Raw genomic sequence first — 26,245 nt, forward strand, 5'->3', positions numbered from 1 at the left:
CCCCCCCCCCCCCCCCCGCCTCGCTTCCCCACCTCCCAGCTTGTGTGTGTGGGCTAGGCTCGCCGCGGGCTCCCGGCTCGGCCGCTCTCGCTCGGTCGTGCGCCCCGGGCTTTTGTGGCGGAGCAGTCCCCGGCTTTGTGTCCCGACTTCCGCGCGGCCCCGCGGCGCTGCTCCCGGCACCGGATCCCTCCTCCCCCGCCCCGGACAGCAGCGAGAGCTAGCGAGCGAGCGCGCCGGCGTGAGCGACGACCGAGGGGCCGCGGAGAGGGGGGGGACCGAGCCGCCGTAGCCGAAGATGCCGGAGTTCCTGGAGGACCCCTCGGTCCTGACCAAAGACAAGTTGAAGAGCGAGTTGGTGGCCAACAACGTGACGCTCCCGGCCGGCGAGCAGCGCAAGGACGTGTACGTGCAGCTCTACCTGCAGCACCTCACGGCGCGCAACCGGCCGCCGCTCGGCGCGGGCGCCAACAGCAAGGGGCCCCCCGACTTCTCCAGCGACGAGGAGCGCGAGCCCACCCCGGTGCTCGGCTCCGGGACGGTCGCGGGTCGCGGCCGCGCCGCTGTCGGCAGGGTAAGGCCGCTCGGAGGAGGATGGGGGGGGGGGGGACGACCGCCGGGGACAGGCGTTTGACGGCCGCGGCGCGTGCTCGGCGGCGGGGCTGCGGGGCCGGACCCCCCGCGGGGTCGCCGTGGTCACCGAGGCCGCCGGCCCGGGAGGGGAGAGGGCTGGGGACCAGCCGCTCGGATGCTCGGCTGGCCCGGCTCCGGGGCCCCTGCGCGCTCCGGAGCCGGTGTAGACGCGGCCTCCCGAGCCCTGGGCTTAAAACCCCCGCAGGCTCGGCCCCAGCACGCGAGCCGAAGTTCGAGCGGTTTCCCGCTTTCGTGCCCTAGTGGCTCGCAAGCGAGGCTCAGAGCGCTCCCTGGAGGGCAGTTTGCGACATAGTCATCTCTGGCCAATTTTTATTTGAAATAAAGGTCTTCCCGCCTTTTTTTTTTTTTTTTTAAATAAGTCTATTTGGCACGCAGAGGTTCTTGGGGGACCGTTTGTTGCCTCGTGCGTGGTGCTCGTTCGCGGTCCGCCGGCCCCGCTTGTCGTGTGTTCGCGCAACTGTAAACTGGATGCTTTTGCACTGCGTTTGAGAAAGTCCCGTAGGCGTCCTGGAGAGTCCTAGTCAGTGAGAGTGATAACCGTTTTTAAGACTTTGCTCGAGGAAGTTAAAGATTCGGAAGCAGACAAAGTTGATGACGTACGGGGGTATCCGTATTACAGTTTGAAGCCCCAGATCAGTGACATCTCCTGGGTTCCCCCAAATATTTGCTATTTGGGTTTTTTGTTGTTGTTTTGGGTACGTTTTAAATAGTTTTTGTTGTTTATATTTAGAATTCAAGCATAAAAAGTAATTAAGACTTGATTGCTGTAACTTAAAATCTTTAAGAGGCCCAGTGAACGTTTTGATTGGAGCTGTTGCGGCTGTTTACCGGGGTAACCGAAAATGATGGCGGCTTGCCTCTCTAGTGCTGCCTTTTTTTCCTCTGCTTAGCATTTTCTACCGCGGCACTACCCCTCTAGTCAGTTTCTTCTTTGAAAGTTTTATACAGTGTTTTCTTGTTGAATGTTAGTTTTTTTCTTTAAATGTTTTTTTTTCTGATTGCTCAAATGAGAGAAAGATACGTCATAGACACGTGTGGATTTAGATGAGAAAACTTCGCTGCACTTCATTCCCCCAGTGTCTTAAGTCTCGCGCATAGTGGTGTCTAGTAAGCACTAGCCCGATAAATGGAAGGATCGGGTGCCTGTAATCCCAGCACTCTGGAGACGAGGCGGCGGATCAGGAGTTCGTGGCCATCCTCAGCTGCTTGAGCTCTTGTTTAAAACCAATAAATAAGTAATGTTGTATTCGGCACCTCCCCATTTGTGACTTTTGAGGGGCAAACATGCATTTTATTGCATTTTTTTAATTAAACAAAATACTGGATTTCATTCGAAATTTTTTACTTACATGTGTATCAAATTCTTTACGAATTTTCTCCCAATTGACTACCCCCCCCCATTCTGCCCTCCCATTGGTCCTTTTTATCCCCTTCTACTTTGAAGGTTACACTTTAAAAATACATCTAGGTTCTGCATATGAAGGAATATGCGATAGTTGTGTTTGGAAAGGGAGATGAGTTGAGATAGGGGCTCATCACCCTGGCTGTGCTCAGGGCTGGCCTTGCCTCTGACTCCCAGGTCCTGGGTTATGGGTGTGCAGCACCAATCCCAGTGGGAGAAAGCCACGATAAATCCGCAGTTAAGAACAAACCTGCCGAGCGGTGGGGGCGCACGCCTTTAATCCCAGCACTTGGGAGGCAGAGGCAGGCGGATCTTTGTGAGTTCGAGACCAGCCTGGTCTACAAGAGCTAGTTCCAGGACAGGCTCCAAAACCACAGAGAAACCCTGTCTCGAAAAACCAAAAAAAAAAAAAAAAAGAACAAACCTGGTGGTTCACGATTCTAACCTGGGAACTCGGGAAGCCGAGACAGGTTAGTGTCCAAAAAGCATCCTGTTAGTTCTCATGTCTGAGTTCCTCGTGTGTGCTGATTTCGTTTTTGACCTTAGCCATTCCGGCCCAACTCATCTTTAAATAACGACCCTACCCCTTTTTTTTGAGTAAGTTGGGTTGTGCCTTAAGCGCAGAGGGACGGTTAAGAATCTTCTAGGCACTGTGTTGATCCCTCATCACTTGTGGGGAGGCAGAGTGTACCTCCTGTGCCCCTGGATCTCTAAGCTAGCTCTGTGGGTCTCAGAATGATAGACAGGGTTGTATTCTCCACCTGCAGTATTTACATTTTTAAAATGTAGAACTTTTGATTGGACTCTGATATCAACTACTTGAAAAAATTAATATTGGCAATCAGTTGGTATTGTAGTTAAGCTACACGACTACAGTGAGTTTTGATTTTTAGATCTTAAATTGCCATCTTTAAGTCGTAGTACATTTATGATTATTTGTATAAAGTTATCCTTAGGTTTTTTTTCTGTCTTGGTCTCCTAAGTGCTAGATTTCAGGCACGTGCTACCATGCCCAGCCTTGGTAAACGTTTTTAGTTAAAGGATAAATTGTTTCAAAGCACCATTATAGTGTTCTACCATGGGTGCATATGATGGGGGGCCATGTGTATTTTGTCTTGTTTTCTATTTTTAGGCTTTTAACTCTTTCTTGATAACTGTTTCTGGGTGTTAAACTTATCTGGATAGTGAGCACAAGAGTAAACATTTATGGAGTTGCAATCTGCCTTTTTGTTTGAGCATGCAGAGAGTGCAAGTTGAGCCCCCTTCAGGGGGCCGGAGTTGAATCCAGAACTTCATGCATGCTTATTTATTGGATTTATTTACTTGTTATAGTCCAGGCTGGCATCAAATTATGGTTCTCTTAGGCTCATTCTGCTGGGAGTTCAGGTATGCCCACCATGCCTGGGCTGATGGTGAAACATGTGTTTGGTTGTTGGTCTTTTCCTCTTTGTTTTGGATTGTTTTGAGGCAGGATTCCTGTAGCTCAGACTAGACCTGAACTCTTGTATAGGAGGGTGGCCTTGAACTCCGATGCTCTGCCACCACCTGTTCTGTTCATATAAAATATAAAAATCTAATAGTCATTTAATTAAGTTGGAAATTGATGAATTAGGTTTCGTAAGTGTGTGCCTTGTGTTCAGTAACTTACTGCTACAATTAGTTTCTGATTTTCCTCTTTGATGTCAGGGCAATGCAGTGCAAAGTTTCTGTAGTAATAGTTACCAGGAAAGGTTGTGTGCAAAGGGATCATATAACAAGTGTGTAAATGTTGCTAGAGACACACTGAACGTTTACTAGATTAGTCTTGGGCCTCAGTTTCCTTACTTTGTAAGATGGAGATATTAATGTGTCTGTCTCACGGGAGTTTTAGGATTCTTTTTTGTTTGTTTTGAGACAGTTTTTAGGTGTAGCCCTGGGTGTCCTGGAACTCTCTGTAGACCAGGCTGGCCCTCAAATCAAGATCTGCCTGCCCCAGACAGTGTTAGCACACCTTTAATCCCAGCAGAGGCGCGGAGGTCTCTTGAGTTCGAGGCCAGCCTGATCTAGGTTAGTTCCAGGATGGCCACAGCTACACAGAGAAACACTGCCTCCATAAAACCAAAATCAAACAAAAAGTTCTGCCTGCCTCTGTTGGAATTAAAAGTGTGTGCCACCCTGCCTTGCCTGGCTTATTTTTTAGAGTTCTTTAAGATGGTACAAGTATAATGCACTTAAAATGCAACTGGATACGTAGCCCATGTTCAGTGGAATATCTTTTTTTTTTGTTTTGTTTTGTTTTGTTTTGTTTTTCGAGACAGGGTTTCTCTGCGGCTTTGGAGCCTGTCCTGGAACTAGCTCTGTAGACCAGGCTGGTCTCGAACTCACAGAGATCGCCTGCCTCTGCCTCCCAAGTGCTGGGATTAAAGGCGTGCGCCACCAACGCCCGGCTGGAATATCTTTTAATAGTAGCTGGACATGGTGGTTCAGGCCTCTAGTCCCAGAACTTGGGAGGCAGAGGCTGGAGGATTGCTGGGAGTTCAAGGTCACCCTGGGTTTCAGTGCTTGGAAGCTCAGACTGTCCTTCCAGAGGACCCAGGCTTAGTTCTCAACTTTGACGTGGTTGCTCAAACCTGTAACTCCTTGCTCCGGGGATCTGGTGCCCTCTTGTGGCCGCACATGGTATTCACAGTAATGCTGGCAAAGCACTCGTTCACATAATTTTTGTTTTGTTTTGTTTTGTTTTTTCGAGACAGGGTTTCTTTGCAGTTTTGGAGCCTGTCCTGGAACTAGCTCTTGTAGACCAGGCTGGTCTCGAACTCACAGAGATCTGCCTGCCTCTGCCTCCTGAGTGTTGGGATTTAAAGGCGTGCGCCACCACCACCCGGCCACATAATTTTTTTTAAAAGAAAAGATTAATTTATATACTTAAAGCTACCAAAAGGAGAATTCCACACAGTGGTACTTTCTTCTTGGTTGAAACTGCTGCTTTGTTAATTATATATGCCAAACTACCTGCTGCCCAATTTTTGTTCTTATTTAATGTATTTTGTTAGGTAGTATTCAGTTTTCCTGGAATTTTTTTTTCCCCTACAGATTAAATTTTAAAATCACAGCCTGCTGCTGGATCCCCTACTTTCTGGTTCACTTCATGATAACATAATTGCCCACTCCAATTTCTTTTGTTTTTCACTTGAAGTTTTTTCATTATGGAAGTGTGGATTGGTTTCCTGCTTCTAAAAAACCTTGCGTTGTTTCTGTGTTTTTTTTATTTTTTTATTTTTTTTTTTTATTTTCTTGTCGCTCTCTGAGGGCAGACTGGAACCTAGAGCGTGCCAGGCAGACATTCCCCTGTAGAGCTGTATTCAGGCCCATCCGTCGTTTCCAATAGGAAATGGGGGCTGGAGTGATGGCTCAGCCATTAAAGGCTAGGCTCACATCCCAAAGCATAAGAAATGGATTGGTTTTTCTCATCAAATTACACTTTGAATTATTTGATTTATGGATTAGGCTCTGTTTCTTTCCCTTTTTTAAAGATTTATTTATTTATATAATGTATATGAAGTGCTCTATCTGCATGTATACCTACAAGCCAGAAGAGAAGAGGACATTAGATCCAACTATAGATGGCAATGAGCCACTATGCAAATGCTGGGAATGGAACTCAGGACCTCTGGAAGAGCAGCTGGTTAATTTAACTGCTGAGCCATCTCTCCAGCCCCTGGGCTGTTTCTTGTTTCTCTGTTTTAATTTTTCATTTTATGTGTATGGTGTTATGCCTGAATGTATGTCTGTGTGTCACTTGCCCAGTGCCCTAAGAAACCATTCAAATCCTCTGACACTATAGAGTTAGAGACTGATGTGAGCTACCAATTGGGTGCTGGGAATTGAAGAGCAGCCAGTGCTCTTAACTGCTGAGTCATCCTCTGGTCCCCTTTGCCTCATTTTTGATGCTTGGGATAAAAATTAGGTACTATAATTGCATTCTTTCTCATGTTGTCTTATATACTATATCCAGATTACTCAAACTATACATTAAAAAATGGTAGCCCAGTATGAAGAATCAGATTGGGTCAGGTACTGTAGCGTGACTGTAATTCCAAGACTCAAGAATATGTTGACTAGGGCTGGAGAGATGGCACAGAGGTTAAGAGCATTGTCTGCTCTTCCAAAGGTCCTGAGTTCAATTCCCAGCAACCACATGGTGGCTCACAACCATCTGTAATGGGTCAGGTGCCCTCTTCTGGCCTGCAGGCGTACACACAGAATATTGTATACATAATAAGTAATAAATAAATATTTTAAAAAAAGAATATGTTGACCAAAGTTCATTTGTTTTACTTTGTTTTTATTTCTTTCTGGATACCTTTGGACACACAATTGCTGTCTCTTCAGTTAGGCAGGGCCTTGCCAGTGAGACATACCCTCACCTCCAACAGCAGTGTTTAACATTTAAGGTACTTAAAGTTACTTGTGTATCGGGCTTGTTCAGTCTAACACAGTGGGACTTAGAAAAGCCTTCAAATAATGAATTTGCGGGGCTAATATAACAATAAGTTACTTGCTGGCTGCATAGAGTGGCATGAGTGTAAATGCTCTCCAGGTAGAGAAGATAATTCTACTTTGTTTATAGAAAGCCACAAAAAAAACTGATAAGCCCAGACTTGAAGATAAAGATGACCTAGATGTGACCGAGCTCTCTAATGAAGACCTTCTGGATCAGCTTGTGAGATACGGGATAAATCCTGGTCCCATTGTGGGTAAGTTGATCAAATCTCAAAGTCTTTTCCAAGAAGCAAGACCCCAGATCTTTTTTTTTTACTCTTATTAATGGTTAGGATTGGGTCTTTTGTGGATGGTGTGTGTGTTTTTTTGTTTTTTTTTTTTTTTTTCTGTAGCTTTGGACCCTGTCCTGGAACTAGCTATGTAGACCAGGCTGGCCTCGAAAGCAAGAGATCCTCCCGAGTGCTGGGATAAGGTGTGCGCCACCACCTCTGCCCAGCTGGAATTGGGTCTTCAGGGGCTATCAGTCGTTATTTATGTGACCAATCAACACTTAAGTTTCCTTCATTCTAAATAAGGAAGATAAAAAGGAGAGTTTCCAGGAGATAAAATGTAAGTTTACCTATTGCTGCTGTCCTAGTCAGTGGTTGTTTTCGCACCATTCTGTAAGCCTGATCTTATCTGGCAGTTGAAGGGAATGTGGTCAGATCTTCTCAGTGAGTTAAAAGTATTTTTATTTAAGTGTGTTTTGATAGCCCTCAAGGACAAATGGAGCAGAAGACAGCAGCACCAAAGGCTCTGGATTCTCCTTAGCTCTTCTAGGTAGCAGCAGTTTTGCCAGGGTCATTGTGATTCTCTTACAGGGTTTAGGCAGTAACCTCCAGGTGAGAAAAATTCACACACAACTTTAGGTTTGTGTAAAAACTTGAACACTGGGTGGGGCTTGGTGTGTTTGTTATAACTATGACTAGAAACAATGGTTTGGTTTTGTCCTTTGTTTAAGCCTGGGTTTTACTGTGTAGCCAGCCTATCTTTGCTACCCAAGTGCTGGATTTAAAAGCACTGGCTGCTCTTCCAGAGGTTCTGAGTTCAATTCCCAGCAACCACATGATGGCTCACAACCATCTGTAAATAGATATAGTGCCCTCTTCTGGCTCGTAGACATAACATGCAGGCAGAACACAGTATACATAATAAATAAATCTCTTAAAAATATAAAATAAAATTTAAAAAAGTATGTGCTTCATAGGCTACTCACAGATAGACAAACCTGTGGCTATAATTACCAGTAGACATTTGATATCTTTTGTAAAATTCTGAGAGACACTGAGATGTATATTACATGAAAATAGGCTAAATTACATGTTAATGTGCCAATCGTTTGTCCTAAGACTGCTTACATAGTTCCTAAATATGTGTAGTTTGTGAGCAATGTACCAGTTGTATCATCTTCCAGAAATTATGGAAAGATACGTGCCAAATGTAAATAGAAAAATTAAAGATATTCAAGTATGCCTTGCCCGGCTCTTACAGTCTTTAAGTCTCAAAGAAATCACACAGGTCTACATTAGTTATAAACTGATAGGCCTAGTAGCTCAGACTTCTTATTAACTCTTATAACTTATATTAGCCCATTCTTGTCTGTGGTAGCCACATAGCTCAGGACCGTATTCAGCAAGGTAGTTACATCTTGCTTCTTCTGTGGCTAAGTCATGACTACAGAATAGGACTTCCTTCCTCTCCCAGAATTCTCATTGTCCCACCTATACTTCCTACCTGGCTACTGGCCAATCCACTTTTATTAAAATACAATTGACAGGGTACACACCATTGTCCCGCAGCATTATGGTCTTGTGTTACCGTTCCAGAGAAACAGTGCTTTGGAAGAGGACATTATGCGTTATTTCTAATCACTTACTTTAGAACCATATTACTTAAAAGCTGATTTCCAACAGGTGCTGGAAAGATGGTCCCAGTTTGAAGTCTGTACTGCTCTTTATGAGACCTGATTCTTGCTAGAGCCCACATGAGGTGGCTCACAAAGGCCTGCAACCCTAGCTCCAGGGCACCTGGCTCCTCTGTCCCATGCACATAATGTGTTGTTGTTGTTTGTTTTTAGTCTTGTAAAAAGATAGTAAGTGCCAATACTAATGGAACTTTTGCCTTACCACAGGGACAACCAGGAAGCTGTATGAGAAAAAGCTGTTGAAACTGAGGGAGCAGGGGGCAGAATCACGATCTTCTACTCCTCTACCAACAGTCTCTTCTTCAGCAGAAAATTCAAGACAGAACGGAAGTAACGACTCTGACAGATACAGCGACAATGAGGAAGGTAAATTTTAAATGCTGTTAGTCAAATGTGTGGGGGTTTTCCTGACTCAGTATTGACCATAAAGAAGGTAAAGTTTAAAACAGTATTGCCAAAATATATGGAATTTTTTTTTGTCTAAGTAGCCATTTAACTTTTGCTTCAAATAGAATTTTTGTAAAGGCAAAGTTCTCTTTCTCCATTATCACATCTCCAGAAGAAATCATTAATTTGATATTTGTCTTTCCAATTTTTATGTTTGATGATCAGTTTGATAAATGCTCCTTTGTTTTTTTTTTAAATTCTATATAAGTGATATGCTGAGTCTTATGTGCTATTTTGTTCAGTGTTGCAGTTTTTAGATCATTACGTGTTTATTTCTTATAATTAATAATATAGTGTTAATATTTAAATATGACCTTTTTTCTCTATTGATAGGCATACAAGTTATTTGAAAAATTTTGCTTACATAATTTGATTTCATGGTAATTTGGACCATGATTTTAAATACTTTTTAAAATAGAACAAGACATACATTCCTTTTTAAACCAGAATAAATGCAGACTTTGATATTTAGAGTTTTAACTCATAATTTGCTAATTTTGTAACTATTTAATCTGACCATGCCTTCCAAGGCACTGTGTACCAAATTGGTTGCCAAGAGTGAAGTATAGGGTCCTTTTCTTCAGCAACACTATTTTAGCAAGGAGGCAAAGAGTAAGACCAGCCCAGACCACGCTTAAACTTCCTGCCTCTTTTGCCTCTACAGGAAAGAAGAAAGAACACAAGAAAGCGAAGTCCACTAGGGATTTTGTTCCTTTTTCTGAACTTGCATCCGCTCCCTCTGGTGGATTTTTTCAGGGTATTTCTTTTCCTGAAATCTCCACCCGTCCTCCTCTGGGCAGGACTGAACTGCAGGCAGCTAAGAAAGTGCACTCTGCTAAGGGTGCTGAGCCAGCCTTGCTGGGGCAGGGGCAGACATCCATTCCTTCAGAATCTAGCTATGATAGATGCGTAGAGAAAAGTTCTCCGTCATCTTTTCAGCGTGAATTCGCTGCCAGGTTGGCCTCTGTGGCCGCTTCTCCTTCACTGATAAGAGAGACCACTACTAGCTACTGTAAAGACACAGTAGAAAGCATTCACCGTGGAGAGAGGCGTAGAGCCCAGCCGGCGTGCACTGCGGGGTCTGAGCAGTCAGTTCTCTGTAGTGAAAGGGAAGTGCTGCAAGAGTCAGAGAGATCCCAAGTCATTTCCCCACCGCTTGCCCGTGCAATCAGAGACTATGTCAATTCTCTGCTAGTCCAGGGTGGGGTCGGCAGTTTGCCTGGGGCTTCTAATTCTGCCCCCATACTGGATATAGAAAACATATGTAAGAGACTCAGCCAGTCTGGCGGTGAAGAGTCTGGATCCCTGTCTCCTCCCCACAAAGTCCCTAAACTCAGTGAGACCCCTGTAAAAGAAGGGAATTCAGGGTCACGTGTGGCGTCTCAGGACAAACCTGAATCTGAACATATGTCTGCTTTTGCCAAAAGTGTTGTCTCTCGTTCCCTTACTACCTTAGGAATAGATAAAATAGATGCCTCAGACCCGTCTTTTCCTCTGCACGAGTCTATTTTGAAAGTAATCGAAGAGGAGTGGCAGCAAATTGACAGGCAGCTGCCATCATTGGCATGCAGATATCCAGTTTCTCCCAGCGAGGCAACACAGATACTGTCCGTCCCAGCAGTAGATGATGAAATCGTGGGGCTCGTTTCAGAAACTACCCCAGGAGCAGCAAGTCAGGCGTCCTCCGTTGAGTCTTGTGATAAACATGTGGACTTGGCTCTCTGCAGATCCTACGAGGCTGCAGCATCCACAGTGCAGATTGCCGCCCACACTGCCTTTGTAGCTAAGTCTCTGCAAGCCGACCTGAGCCAGGCGGCACAGCTTATTAGTTCAGACCCGAGTCATCCACACCTAGCACTTGAGATTCTGAGCAGAGCCTACGATGCAGCTTCATATCTCTGTGATGCTGCGTTTGATGGAGTGAGGGCGTCTGCCCATGCCATGGGGTCTTCTACTCTGGGCCGGCGGCATCTGTGGTTGAAGGACTGTAAGATTAACCCAGCTTCTAAGAATAAGTTGACTGCTGCCCCCTTTAAAGGTGGGACATTATTCAGAGGGGAAGTACACAAAGTTATTAAAAAGCGTGGAAAGAAACAGTAATAAAGAACAGAGACACAAGCTTTGACTTGTAGAATTTATGAGCTTCTAGGAATTTTCTTTTGAGGCCTTTTAGTTGCAACAGAGCTGATTTCAAGTGCTAAGCTCCCACTCATCAAAGCATAGTCTGACAGCACATCCAGAAGCCTAGTAGAGTTTACCTAACACTTCCACACACGTCTTACACTGTTTCCTCCTGGTTAGTTTATAGCTCTGGATTTAAAAAAGAGTTCCAGCAGCCAAAATATCAGTAGAAGCCTCACTTTTTTGTTGACAGCTCTCTCTAGCCCTGGATGTCCTGGAACTCAGAGAGATCCCTGCCTTTGCGTCCTGAGTGCTAGGATTAAAGGCGTGTGCCACCACTGCCCGCAGCCTCGCTTTTTTTCCTTCTTTTTAGCAGTATCATTCACATGCATGCCCTTGAGCCTAGATCAGAGTTAAACATTGTTAATCACTTGAAATACTGTTCTTTTTTTTCTTCTCAAAGGAATTTATTTTGCACACTCTAGTGTGCAGGAATGCCGAGTCTCACAGCAGTGATAGGCTCGCGCCCTGTGATTTCTGTCTGCTCTGCTCTCTTCTGCTTGTTTTCATCACACACATCTCTTGCCGGCCACTTCTGTAGCAGAACTCTTTTTGTCACTCTTGGCTAACTAGATACATGTTCTAAAATTTGTCTGCATTCTTGTTCGCGCTTTTGTTTACAGCACACTTCACGATAATGCTAGATCATTGTAACTCTTTGAGTGCCAGTGTACAGACTCGCTAATTCAGACACTGCAAGAAAGGAAGGGAAAGGGTGATGAGAGTTTAAATCTAGAGATACTTCGTAGGAGAACAATACGAGATATGTGTACACACATGCTCACGGGTGTGCTTATTTTTTTAGTAAGCTAATTTTAAAAAGCAGTATCCAGTTGTGCATTCAGATAGAGGAGGTAGCTGGCGGTTCACGGGTCACACGAGCGTGAGGACGACACTTTGAGGGACGCACTATGGGTGGCAAGAAGAAGATAGTCTGTTCACTTAGCATGACTTGTTAGATGAGTAAGACACTACAAAGACAGGGCCCTTTTACTTACATGGACTTAAAAGGGGTGTGTTGTATGTCCTGGGTAGTTAAATTTCAGATCTGAATGCCAAAATTAGCAAATTTAAATTATTTTCTAAAAACCTATACTCCAATGTCTATGTCTGTATGAAGCAATGTATTACCCTGTTTTCATTTGTATGGTGGTAAGGTAAGGGAGCTTGACTAGAGAGACATGGCGAGTAGTCTGAGCGTGTACATGTCTACTCCTATTGTGTTCTTAGACTCCACATTCCATCTCTGCAGCTGTGGTATTTGTCTTCTGAAATGTACATGTGTACATGTACCTGTTAAGTACTGTGTGATTTCTCTAAAGCAATGTATTCCTGTAGAATGCTTCGACAAATTCAATAAAGTTGTTAAATTTGAACAGTTTGTGTGGTCTCCAGAAACATGTTTTATGTGTGCTTTCTTATTGGAGTTTCAACAAGTTGAATGTTTGGATGAACATACCCTTTCCATTTTATCATTGAAACGTTCCAGGAGTGTAATTGAAAATATTCTTGTCATATATACTTTCATATTTAAGGGCCATATATTTAATTGGCTGTTAGAATCTAAATTTGAACAAGGGCTTAATTTGAAACCAGATAACTTATTTGTCTAGTCAGTTTCTGTTTCACTAGTAGGTTTTTTTGCTCTATGCTATTTCAAGTTTCTGAGATTCTGAAAGAAAGAACAAGAGTAGATTTATTATACCAAGGAGTGTACCAAATAGATACACTCAAAATCTAGTAATAGTGTTGGGGATAGACTTGATTGGTCTTATTTGATTGTTATCATTGTTTGGGGGAGAGGGACATGGCAGGCGTGTTTGGACTTACATATAAGGTTATATATAAGATTCGATTGGAAGGCCAACAAGACAACAAAGTTATCCTGATCACTTTGAAGCGTGACTACAGAAAGCAAACTCTTGGAATAAAAGTTTTAGCAGTATTTGCTTTACTGTGACAAAAGTAGAAAGGTGAAAGGTTTTGCTTTGTTTTGAGGCAGTCTCACTGTGTAGCACAGACCAGTCCACTCTAGACCCTCCTGTCTCTGCAGCCCCGGGTGCTAAAATTACAGGTGGGCACCACCATGGCTGCTGGGACGTTAAGTTTTTCAATGTATTTTAAAGATTTCATATAGGTCTTCAAGTTACAGTAAAATCAAGACTGAAAGAATTAGAACATCAGCTCTTTTTAAAACTGTTAGTGCATTAATGACTTTAAAGAGACTCATCATCTTAGTTGCTTCTTTTGTTGGGGATTGAACCTAGCAACCCAAGTACATGCTCTACTACTGAGCTACACCCCCTAATTAAAGCTCTCCTTGGCAGCTAATATTATCAAATGATTGGTGCCACAAATCTTGTTTTTAAAATTCTCCCCTTCCACATGCTAAATTTTAATTTAATAGCTAGCCTTTGCTGTGTAGCAGTGATGTCTATGCGGCAGCATAGACAGAAAAATGCGTCCACGTTGGCTTTGGTTTCTAGTGAAGAGCCTGCGCAGGAGCAGTTCGAATTCTCTTTTAAGGTTATTCTAGGGGTGGGAAGAAATGGAAGAGAGTAATCAGATCAAACAGTGGGAAGCCACAAATATGGACTGAGATTATAAAAGTAGAGGTTTAGGCTGTTTTGTTTTTTGTAAGAGGGTTTGTTTGATAAATTTTACTATGCCGGTTTGCTCCATTGATGTTTTATAACAATAAACAGATTGTCATGTGTGCTGATGTGTCTAAAACCACGGTTCCAAAGTAATATTAGTAAAACATACCTCGAGTGTTTCGGTAAATAATGATTTCTCCAATGTTATTTCCAGACTCTAAAATAGAGCTCAAGCTTGAGAAGAGAGAGCCACTAAAGGGCAGAGCAAAGACACCAGTAACACTCAAGCAAAGAAGAACTGAGCACAATCAGGTATCGGGAGCTTTATGGTAGCTTTATGATCACCGTATGCAGGTGTGAGTCGCCTCATCTGTCCCGCCTGTCGACCAGCTTACTCCCTCAGTCCGCTTAGTCTCGTTGTTAGATGGTGTGGGAAATAGGTAGTTTGTGGGGTGCGTCGGTAGCATAGCCTGTGGTGTCTGTCCTGTGCCGAGGAGCCACACTGCCCACTTTGTCATTTTGGTGCAGTGGATTTGAACCTGGGATCTCGGGTGTGCTGGAGGCCAGTGCTTCCTTTTGAGAGGGATGGTTTCAGAAGACAGAAATGTCCTTTTGATTCAACTTCTTTGGAATTTAGATGAATAGTTTTATATATACATCTGTTGTCTTTGTGTCTAGACTTCTGAATTTGAATCGGCTTTGTTTCATCATTTGTGGCTTTCCCCTACACTTTGAAGTTAGTATGACTCTAAAACTACATTATTTAAGATAAAGATTTACAGTTGGGGGGGGATAGCGAGATACAGTTTCCAAGAGGAAAATTATAGGAAACTGGGGAGAAAATAAGTATAAGGCATTAATAAATAAATACATTGCTTTACAGAGGAACTTTACAGGCTCTAATTTCCGCCTGGTTCCAAGGATTCTTCTCATCCTTACTCTCCAACGTGTTACTTTGTTACTCCTCTGTCTCTATTCCACCTCCCTGTCCTGTCTGCCTCATTTCTGTGGTGGTTTTGAGATAGTGTTTCACTGTGTAGCCGAGGCTGGCCTTGAACTTGTCAAGCTTTCGTGAGAGATGGCATTGGATCACAGCTGTGCACTGCCCTGCCCTGCTTCCTCCAGCCTGTGCCTCCCAGATGCAGGGTGGCAGGATTGTGTCACCGTTCCTGAACAGACGTGGTTTACTGGGTAATCTAGGCAAGGACTCTGTATTGATTCCCATTGCAGCTCTCTTCTCCCTGTTTGACAGACATAGTTGATCGTGACAGTATTTCTTACATTCGGGCAGGGGAGGCTGTTTGAAATGCTTGGGTCCTTTTCCTGATGTTCTGTCTAATCTGCTATCCTGGAGACCTGACCTGTACAGGTGTGACAGTCTAGTCGCCATGGAAATGTTGGGTGTCAGGGATGGAATCGTCTTTTTAACTATTATAGTGGGACTGAGGCTGCTCCATTTAAACACAAGTATTGGACAGTGTAGACCTTAGGAGTTGGCCTGGGTTTGGATTCAGTTTCTTTGACAGTGTTTCATGAGTGATGTAGCCCTCCTGTTGATCGTTTCCTTTAAATACACTGAAGTTAACTAGCACGTTCGGATGCTGAAAGGCTGACCCTTGTCTGGCCTTTTTACTAAAGGTTAGCAGCTGTGGATGACAGTGCCTCAGGTCATGATGGCTTTATTTGAAATTATAAAATGATGGCTCTTCCCTTTGCCTCGTTATTTGCTCTATAGCTTTTATAAAAGACTTTGCTGAGTTCCTTAGTTACCTTGAAGTCAGATATTACAAGAGAACCAGAAAAATGCCTCTTATTTGCCAGTTTTCAAATTAAAGCACTCCATCGTTTTTACAGATGATAAATGTTTTTGAGACAGTCTCTCGGTGTAGCCCAGGCTGGCCTGGAACTAACAGAAATGAGAGTTTTAGAATTAAAGGTGTGCCCAACGACACTGGATAATAAATGTTTTATGCTGTGATTTGTATATTCATGATCAGTTGTAATACATAATGATTACTCCTTCGTACCAGAGCCTTCTGCATGCAGTACAAGCACTTCACTACTGGGCTCCATTCCCAGCCCAATAGACGGGGTCTGGAGGCTCGTCCCTCGTTTCCCTTCTTTCTCCCGTCCTTTCGGAGAACTTGTGAACACACAATGACATTTCGAGTTTACAAATATAGGTTATAAAGTTGGTTCTGACACGTGTCTCATGCTGAGTATCTCGTTTTTTCTAATTATTCTTTTCTTAATTTAAATATCATGTTTTTCCTGTTTCAGAGTAAGGGTACTAAGTGCAATCCATTGCATTTTCATTAAGATATATCACTAGGATATAAAGTAAGATACTGCGTGTTCAATCTTGTGAATGAGTACTTTTTATAGCTTAATATACTGCTGGTGATTTCCCTTACTCTAGAATTGATTGCTTTCCCCTAAGTTTAGAGTCTGTTCTCTTTTGGAAGTGCTCTGTAATATTCTTTATTTTTGCTCCTTTCCCCTTTGCATCAGTCATTTGGAGTTCACTCCAAATCAAAATAGATTTTTCCTTCCCATTCCTCATGCAGCTGGATCCTGCATGTTGAGATTTGTGGGTGTGCCGTAATTTATTCAGCTGCTTTCCTTGGGTGAATGTGTGAGTTCTTTTCACGTAGGTGGTGTTTCTTTTTTTTTTCTTTTTTCTTTTTTCTTTTTTTTTTTTTTTTTTTTTGGTTTTTTNGGGACTTCTTTTCTCTAATTCATGAACTTAAAAGTAGCCGTCATACTCAGTCAGCATTTATATGTGTGCTAGAGATGGGAACTCTGGTCCTCATGTTTGTGCAGTATGTACTTTTTCCACTGAACTACCTCCCTACCCTCCCTAATTAACAAATATTACTGTGCTCCTATTGAATGTTGACAATCAAACAGAAATAAAAGCACTGATACTTTACTTTCTAAGCCCAAAGGCAAATAGTTTACATGCTAAAGTTCTCCAATTTCATTAATGTTTTGTTTACATAAAAAGGGCAATATGATCTGCTGCCCTGCGATTTTTGGTTTGTGTTGAGGGTTTTTATTTTTTATTTTTTTTTGGTTTTTCGAGACAGGGTTTCTCTGTGGCTTTGGAGCCTGTCCTGGAACTAGCTCTGTAGACCAGGCTGGTCTCGAACTCACAGAGATCCGCCTGCCTCTGCCTCGCCCAGCCGTAGGTGGTGTTTCTACCACGACAAACAGCCATTTGCGGGTGGCATTTCATCTTTCTCCGTTTGTCTCTGGAAAATGCATGAGTGAAAGGGTTGTGTAGTTTTTCTAGGCATCACCAAATGCCTTGTACCCCAGCAACACTGAGAGCACTGTTCTCTGTTGGGGTGATAGAGTTAGTGGAAATGGTCACTATTCAGGCCTCACCTCCGTGTGGGTAGTGAGCACTTGAGACTAACAGAGCCTCATCCTCGCTCATTGATATAGTCTCTTTCCCCTCTCTCCTACTGTCCTGAGAATCAAATCCAGGAATTTTCACATGCTAGGTACCTATACCATCCTTAAGCTATACCCCTTTGCTAATAGTTTGAGAGTCTCACTGTGTAGCCCAGGCTAGCCTCAAGCTCCTCATCCTACTGCCTCAACATCCTGTGGTTCACAAGTGTATACCACCATGCCAAACACTTTTTTTTTTTCTTGTGGAGGGCTGGGGTTCAGAGCTTAGAGTTTGTTTGGGGTTTATAGCCTTCAATAGTCCATCTCCTGTATTTTCACATGCCTCAGCCACCTGATGCCCTCTGGCTTATTCGTCACTTAGTAGCTTAATCAGAATTCAGTGAGAGGTTTATTTCTTCCTTTTGTCCCCGTGATGGATCAGAACTTCTAGGGATCATCATGCTGATAGTCAGTAGGACTGTGGTTCCTACTCTACGCCTCGAAGCGTAGAACACTCACACTGTGTATGCTAGTAAGGTAATCCTCTGTAATTGTGGGTGCATCTTTCTGCCGTTGAATGAGCATTGCTGTGAGCGGTCACAGCACTGCTAGGCCAGGGCTGAAATGACAGCTGTGTCACCACGATTGAGACTACGGGCTGATGTTGTGTCCTCTGTTGACATAGCTGGGAATTTGACTGTTAATGGGAATTCATTGTTTTAATATGTTAAGTGTTTTATTTGTATGATTTGTCTTTTACATCCAACAGGGATTTGTTCCTAGCAGGCTAAGGAACCCTGAGGTTCAGCTTGTGAGGCAGAAACCCTATGCTGGGGCTGGAGAGGTGGCTCCATGTTAAGAGTTCTTGCAGGGGACCTGAGCTGGGTTCTCAGGCTCATGGGTGCCTCACAGCTTCTTGGAATTCCTGTCCCGGGGATCTGGCACCCTCTGTGGCCTGTGATATGTATGCGCACATACCACACACACACAACACACATACGTGTTTTTTGTTTTGTTTTGTTTTTTTCTGGCCAGGCAGTAGTGGCTCACACCTTTAATCCCATCACTCAGGAGGTAGTGGCAGTTGGATCTCTGTGAGTCTGCGGCCAGTCTGGTCTACAGAGTGAGTTCTAGGACAGCCAAGGCTAGACAGTGAAACACTCTCAAAAAAACAAAAGAAAAAAAGCTTTTATAATGTCAATCGAAGTGAAGATAAACATGAAATTCAATTAAGAGACTACTTGTTTCGGGGTGGTACTTCCAGTAAGTCAACACGCTTATCACAGGATAAGAGTAAAAAGTAGCTCTTTATGTTTACTAGGTACTACGTTAGACATGGAGCTGCCGTTGATGTCCATACAGTATTGTCTTAAACAAGCTGCGGCAGCCCAAGCACACTGTACTGCTGCGAAGCTCTGGCTGAATGGGTTTGAGCTAGCATGTAAGAACTGCTAAGAATCTCTTGTGCTAGTGACTGAGTGTGGCATGAACACTGCTAAGAAGCTGTCCTCAGCCCTAAATTATATTTTTTAAGTCAATCTCATGTACCCTACCCAGGCTGTCCTAGAATCACAGCAGTTCTCTTGCTTATGCCCCCCGAAGCCACAGGATTACAGGTGTTGGTGCTGCTGTGCTCGGCCACTAAAGTCCCTTTTACCCCCGAGAGAGAGGGAGAGAGCGAGAGAGAAAGAGGAACCTGGGGCTGGAAGGCAGCAGCTCTCTGCTTTCTGTAGGGAGGTGAGAATACAATCACAGTTTGTCAGTGACTTGTTAGGGGCCTTGAACCTGATTGTTTCCTAGGAAAAATAAGTTTAGAAAGTGGATTGTAACAAATGATGTGCAGATAAGTCGTCATCGGTTCTCTGATTACAAAGCAGCAAAGTCAGTATCTTTACATACTTCTAGGGCATAGCATTGCTTGTAATTGCTGGCATTTGGAGAGTTGTTGGCTTCTTGGTGTGATATTGTGTTAGAATCTGACTATTTAACGTGTCGATGCTTGACTAGAGCTACTCTCAAGCCGGAGTGCCTGAGACTGAATGGACCAGTGGATCTTCCAGAGGCGGACCTCTGCAGGCACTAACTAGGGAATCTTCGAGAGGGCCCAGAAGAACGCCAAGAAAAAGGGTGATGATGCAAGGCTTATTGCTTAGAGTTGGGTTTTCAGATTGGTAGGGATTTAGTGATTATTTTGCATTTATTCTTTTTGTTCTGTTTTCAAACTAACAGGTGGAAGCTTCCCAGCCTTTTCGTATAGATGGTGCAGTAATTTCAGAGAGTACTCCCATAGCTGAGACTATAAAGGCTTCAAGCAACGAGTCCTTAGTAAATATGTTTCATAACTACCTAAGTGCTGCTCTTTAGACTTAGCCCACAGGTGGAATTTGGGAGGTGGTGAATTCTGGCAAATCACAGATTTATATTACATTTTACACTAATTTACTCAATCATTTTACAAATAAATTTAATTCATTGTGCAAGAATCCTAAATAACTGAAAAATACTTTTTACTAAATATTTGAAGAATTACAAGGAGGTCGCATATGAAGCACAGAATGTGTTTCTAGATCCTGTTACTGATATTTTATTAGGGGAAAATCAAAGCAAGTGTCTTTGCTATGTTTGCCTAATTCTGAGTCTGAATAATTTGAATCTTGGCAGGTGGTCAATAGGTTGACTGGAAATTTCAAGCCTACATCTTCTATTCTGCCAATCCCTGAGTTCTCAGACATACCCAGAAGAACACCAAAGAAACCATTGACAAGAGCTGAAGTAAATGAATACAATTTAGCCCACTGCTGTCATTCATCTTTCAGAGTTATTTTCTTAATTGGGAGGGGACAAAATTCTGCTGGGAGGTCTATGTATGTTCATGTGAATATGTGGCTTAAAGACAATTTTAGTTTTGCAAATGGAAATTAATATAATATGACCTACTAATCATACCGTGCTCTTGCTGCTGTGTGGCTCTTCAGTTCCTGACTGCAGGGAGTCTGTGTGCTGCTTTGTAACTTTCTGTCACGGATCCATGCTTAAAATGCTCCTTGGGTGTAAGGGAAGCTGCACTTCTGTTGGAAAGTCAAGTGATAAGAATTTCAGATAACTGGTGAACTGTCTGATCTTTACAATGCTAACCGCATGGCTCACTTTAATCTTTAGCAAAGGAGATGATTTTTTAGTTGGAATAGCTCAGTTGACTTAAGATACAGGTCTGTATTAATTAGGCATCTTCTGCGTTTAACCCTTTACTCTATCCCAGAATTTCTAACTGGAAGAAACAGTGCACTCTGCCTGTAGAACAAGGAAGTTTAGCAGGGAATTTGCGGCCAGGTTGCTGGGTGTTTCGCTCTTGAATGTGTGACAATTTTCCCTCTACTAACTACCTTAAGATATTGTTCAGTCATGAAGTTTGAAGAGTCTAGGAGACTTGTAAATACTTAGATGATAACAAAGTTAGGCTAGATGAGAGGGTATTTTGTTCCTAAAATTTTTAGGTATTTTAATTATTGCTTATGTATCCTAAATTTTAACTTGTGTTTGTTTCTTTGTTTCTTACTAGGTGGTGGAAAAAACCGAGGAAAGAAGAGTAGAGAGGGATATTCTTAAGGAAATGTTCCCCTATGAAGCATCTACTCCAACAGGCATCAGGTACTGGGAGTGGCTGGGTGGAGACTGGAGAGCTTCAGGTCTTCCTCACAGCGTTGCTGTCCCTTGCTCTCAGCTGCCGTGGTTCGCGTCCACAACAACTGAATCGCCTGAGTTTATTTTATCAAGCCAGATTATTAACTCTTTTAGGGAGGAAATGGGGACAGGGTTTGGCAGTACTTGGGATAAAATCCAGGAGGTCATACATGTTTGGTGAGCTCTGTCCCAGTAAGTTATTTTTAATTTTATTTTGTGTGTTCCTGTTTACTTATTGGAGCCAGGGGTAAACACTGGTGTCAGATGACTTCCTCTATTGCTCCCCACTTATTATTTTGAGACAGGGGCTCTCACTGAACCTGAAGTTTGTGGACGTGGCCAGAATGTTTGATCCGCTGAGCCATCTCCTGAATCCTTCCTACTTAAATTGAGACAGGTGCTCTCACTAAACCTGAGGCTTACCAGTTCAGCTAGATTGACTGGCCAACAAGCCCCAGGAATCCTCTTTGGCCTTGTCCGGGGGTTGTTTTCCTACTTCACCTGGGTTCTGAGGCTCGAACTCAGGACAGCAAGCTTGGTAGGCAAGCAGTACTGTTTTCACTGGCTGAGTCAGTTGACTAGCCATGTGCTAGCATGCTCCTGTGCTCTGGAGTTGAGCATGGGTCCTCATGTTAAACTAAGCCATTGTACTAGTACTGCCTGGTCTCGCGTAGCCTGGGTTGGCCCTGAACTCACTGTGTAGCTGAGGATAACCTTGAACCCCCCAACCTCGTGCTTTCGCCTAAATGCTGAGTTTACGGATGTGTGCGCTGCAACCCGGGTTTTGTATGTGTGTGGTCAGGTGTCTTCAGTTCCTGACACACCTCCCATGTGCTGAAAGATTTACAGCCAAAGCAACCTAGTATCTTTCTTCTTTTCCTCTTAAATAACCTTTGAAAAGCCTTTAAGATGTACTTAGAGAGTATTTATCCATGATTTAAGTATTATCTTATAATAAATGGTGCAGCTAACTTCTTTAGAGGGTTTTTTGAAACAGGGTCTCTCTGTTCTGTGTAGCCCTCCCTGGCTGACCTGGAACTTGCTCTAAAGACCAAACTGGCCTCCCAAGTACTGGGATTAATTAAAGATTTTTGCCACCACTCCTGGCTAAAGGTGGCTGAAGAAATGGCTGTGAATGCTGAGACCCGAACTCTTAGCCTTTTGGTTGTGAGCCCAGCCTTTCTAAGATTAAATTTTAAAGATTCAAATGTGGTTGTGGCTTTAGCTTTATAATAAATGCCCACATAGCGTGCAAGGCCCTGGCTTACCTCCCACACCACCACAGAAAAAAAGAAAATACAGGAAAACATGTAACAATTAGGCTCCCTGATTTTATGTGTCAGTTTCTGCTGCTGCTGTATACAGCGTGCTTAGAATTAGTGTGTACTAACATTTGTTGTTGGTCTGAGGATAATCTGAAATTCTCTTTCCCTTTGAACAGTGCTAGCTGCCGCAGACCAATCAAAGGGGCTGCAGGCCGGCCGCTGGAGCTCAGTGACTTCCGGATGGAAGAATCATTCACATCCAAATATGTCCCCAAGTATGTTCCCTTGGCAGACGTCAAGTCGGAAAAGACGAAGAAGGGACGCTCCATTCCCATGTGGATAAAAGTGTTGCTGTTTGTCGTGGTGGCAGTTTTTCTGTTTTTGGTCTATCAAGCTATGGAAACCAACCAGGGAAATCCCTTCACTCATTTTCTTCAAGAGTCTAAAACGTCCAACTGAAGAAGTCACTTTGGCACATTCAACTTGGTCTCCTGTTTTTCGAAACATTTGTGTCCACTGTTGACTGAAGAACTGAACTTGTGGTTTCACCTCAGTGCTGCATTGCAAAGCAAACACGGCATCCGCATCCATGGACCTCATTTCAGTGTTGTGGACTCCGGAGATCACACTGTGCCATATGAAGAGTTTTTTAGCTTCGGAACTTTTTTGTAGGCTTTATTTTTTTAATGTGGACATCTTATTTCACTTTTGGGGGAAATGCATTGTTTTGTGTATTTGGAAATAAGGCAAACTGTGGTGTAATGTGAAGCTACGCATTAAATACTTGGAATTCCTGCAGAAAAGATTTATGACTTATTCTCTACTGAGTGAAAATCTCGCAACTGTGAATGGAGTTCAGTCAGAGAGGGCCACGCAGTTGTAGCGCAGTGGTTTCTTCATGGAAGGTGCAGCAGTAAGCTCTCCTGTGACTTCTGTGAGTGGTGGCATTGCTGTGCAGTCCTGTCATACTGCCTGAAGTACTTTACATATCATGAAAATCCTGCTTCATTAAAACCACTTAAGTACGCTTGATTTTTCCACAGGGATCTTTTAGGGCAGCTTAGATGCCGGTTTTAGGCTCCTGTGAGCTGGCTGTGCCTGTGGGGAGAGCTGACAGCTCGCAGTGCGGCTGTCTTGGAATCCTGTCAGTCCAGCTTCTCATCAGATAAGTGTGCAGGGGTGTTTGCTTAGAAGTTAGAAACGAAACACTGGTCCTCTGTTTCATTTGGATTCATTGTTTCAACATCTTCTATTACCAAAAAAATTTTTTTTTGCAAGGGGGTTTTTGTTTTGTTTTGGGTTGAAGAAGGGTGTTTATAGGGCTTTTGTTTGCCTTAACCATATAATTCCTGTTGTAATTTGATTTAAAAGTATAACATTTGCTTTTAAATCACATATGCAGTAGCAAGTGCTTAATCTGTAATTCAAATAAGGTGGGCATTATGATTTTATGTACTCTTGAAATGATTAACAGTATCCTTATGGCTGTCTTATTTTTTTAGCTGAAATTTACCTCATGTATGGCGTAGATAACGTTGCATTAAGTTTAAATTTTAGTAGAATCAAGGAAAGCATAATTCTAAACTTAGTCATTTAAGTTGCAGTTTTACAGGCACTGACCATAAAGCACACTAAAAATGTAAATTATTTTTAATAGCATCCAAAATGTAAAGATAATTTTAATTTTTAAAAAGGAGGAAGCTGAAGATGAATATTTAGACCAACACACAATCCTGAATTAACTATTACTGTGTTTAGCTTTTAGATATTTTGTAGACTTTTTAAGTAAACTTTTGCCATAGCGACCATAGGTCTGGTCTTTCAGGGCATGTGGGAAACTGACTGAGGTCTGAAGTGCTTGCCTCTCTGAATAAGGGTGTCTTTTGAGATGAGCCACGGGGGGCCATGTTTTACTCAACTTTTCCACTCTAAGGGAATAGCCATCTTTCTTCCTTTGTTTTTGGACATTGCTTCTCAGATTGCTTTCAATCTTTTGTTGATAATTAAAAATTGTGAGAAACCCCATTTAAATTGTTTTAAGATGTGGGGAAATAAATCAGACTTGACATACATAAGGTCAGTCTGGAATAGGAAAACTATGGTCCGATATAGCAAAAGTAGGACCAGGTAAAACATACCTTTTTTTTTCTTAATGTGTACTTGGTCTTCTGTCTGTGTCTGTTTTATTCCATAGAGTAAATGTGTCCTTGATGTAAATGCAAAGCATTTATTAATTCCTAGATGTAGACTTTGCAATATAATTCAATAATAAAGTAATTAACCTCTAGATTCGTTGTTGTAATAAATGATTTTCAAAAAGCATAAATTTTTAAGATGTCTGTGTAGCATTTCTCACATGATTATTTATGATTAAGCTTTAGTTTTTGTTTGAATCTGTTTCTGCTTTCTAATTATTGTAGTAATTGGGTCTCCATTTGTTCCAAAATGTGTCCTGAGCAGTCATTAGAGAATGGCATTTGGAGTCTCCCAAACACCCAAAGCACCACTTCCCTCTGTAATGCAGCCTGTGACCTTCCCAGCCATATGTCTGAGTTTACTGTCTCCACCACCTTCTTTAAGACAGGGACTTACTATGTCGCCCTGGTTGGCTTCGAACTCGCAGACCTGCCTCTGAAGTAAGTGCTCATTAAAGGAGCACACAATCACGCCTGGCTTGTGTTTGAGACACTCGGGATCGTTTGTCTTGCTTGAGACTAAACCTCAGTATGACTGGAATTCATCATAGCCTGTGTTTGTGAGATGGAGGTGCTGTTTCTGTCTTTGTCGTTTGTGCGTCCCTCTGTGGTGACTTTAAGTTTGTGAATCTCAGTGTCTTTGTATTCCTACCTGTGTGCCGAGACTACTCTGCCCTTCGTGTGTATGGACTTGGACTTCATAATCATCCTATGGGTAGGAATTTTTCTTTCTCGTTCAAAGAGAAATGCTTAGGTTGATTCTGTGCAGCTGTAGATCAGTTCCGCCCTGCTCTGTCTTCAACCTTGAGAGTTAGTACCTCAAGTTCCAAGCCCTTTGTGTACCCTTGAGGGTTAAGTAACTCAGTTTTTTCTGGTTTTTCGAGACAGGGTTTCTCTAGCTTTGGAGCCTGTTCTGGAACTAGCTTTTGTAGACCAGGCTGGCCCCAGACTCATTGAGATCCTTTGCCTCCCAAGTGTTGGGATTAAAGGTGTGCACTACTGCCCAGCCTTTTTTTATTATTATTATTAATCACATTTGTTTTAATCTTCCTTCTGTGGACATTTAAGTGCAAGCCTTGGTTTTGCTAACCAAGTGCTAAGCTTGGTTTTCTGTTTTTGTTTCCTGTCTTCCAAACAGCTCTTCCTTTGCCATCACGTGCCTCCTCGTCCACTTATTAGTAATAGTCTCCGCAGGAAAAGGCTCTGACGCTTGCCATTGGTCTGGATTTTTTTTTTTAATATTTAATTTATTATGTATACAATGTTCTGTCTGTGTGTTCTTGCAGGCCAGGAGAGGGCACCAGACCTCATTACAAATGGTTGTGAGCCACCATGTGGTTGCTGGGAATTGAACTCAGGACCTTTGGAAGAGCAGGCAATGCTCTTAACCGCTGAGCCATCTCTCCAGCCCCTGGCCTGGATTCTTAAATTGTACTTGCTGCTTTCCATGGTAACATGTTGACCTTTGTGTAAACACAGCCTCAGAAGTAGCATGCCTCCGCTTTTGCCATGTCCTGCTGCTTGTGGGTCAGTTCCGAGGTGGAAGGTTGTATCGGGAGGTGGCATCGCGCTTGTGTAGATTTGAAAAAGCAGTGGGAAGCGATGCTGGCATTGCTTCTTTAGTTAGAGTACTACTTTAGTGAATAAAATTCTCTTGAGATAAGCATGTCGGCATGCGCCCGTATTCTTAGTACAGGGGGATCATAGTTCATGGCCAGCCGGGGCTGCAGTGTCACGGTCTGCAATTTCTTTTTCATATGGACAGGCCAGGAGTATGCCTCAGTGGTGATAGTGTGTGCTTAAGATGCGCAGTGCCCTGGTTCTGACTCTATATAGCCCCGGCTAGTTCTAAATTTAAGGTCATTCCCCTTCCTGCTTTGAGTTCCTGATCTTTGGAAATAGAGGCATGTACCACCATGCCTGTCCTGGAACAAAGCTTTCTTGGGTGGTCTCAAACTCAGAATCCTCCCAAGAGCTTGGGA

The 26,245-nt window shown here is 43.1% G+C and overlaps 1 protein-coding gene across 4 annotated transcripts; it reads left to right on the forward strand.

The window, feature by feature from the left end:
- On the forward strand, positions 1-24,355 carry Tmpo (thymopoietin). 4 transcript variants are annotated; one of them, XM_050145622.1, is made up of 9 exons: positions 10-571; positions 6,663-6,789; positions 8,706-8,864; positions 13,938-14,035; positions 19,130-19,249; positions 19,352-19,447; positions 19,784-19,894; positions 20,682-20,770; positions 22,245-24,355. In XM_050145622.1, the coding sequence occupies exons 1-9, from the start codon at positions 296-298 to the stop codon at positions 22,525-22,527; spliced, it is 1,359 nt and encodes a 452-aa protein (XP_050001579.1). In that variant the 5' UTR covers positions 10-295; the 3' UTR covers positions 22,528-24,355. The 4 variants fall into 4 exon arrangements, with proteins under 4 accessions (XP_050001578.1, XP_050001579.1, XP_050001580.1 ...); XM_050145623.1 differs by lacking the exons at positions 19,130-19,249; positions 19,352-19,447; XM_050145624.1 differs by lacking the exons at positions 19,130-19,249; positions 19,352-19,447; positions 19,784-19,894.
- Positions 24,356-26,245: the final 1,890 nt, after the last annotated feature.

The sequence above is a fragment of the Alexandromys fortis genome, unplaced genomic scaffold (assembly GCF_014885135.2).
Source record: "Alexandromys fortis isolate MF-2015 unplaced genomic scaffold, M_Fortis_MF-2015_v1.1 scaffold_50, whole genome shotgun sequence".
Taxonomy (NCBI): Eukaryota; Metazoa; Chordata; class Mammalia; order Rodentia; family Cricetidae; genus Alexandromys; species Alexandromys fortis.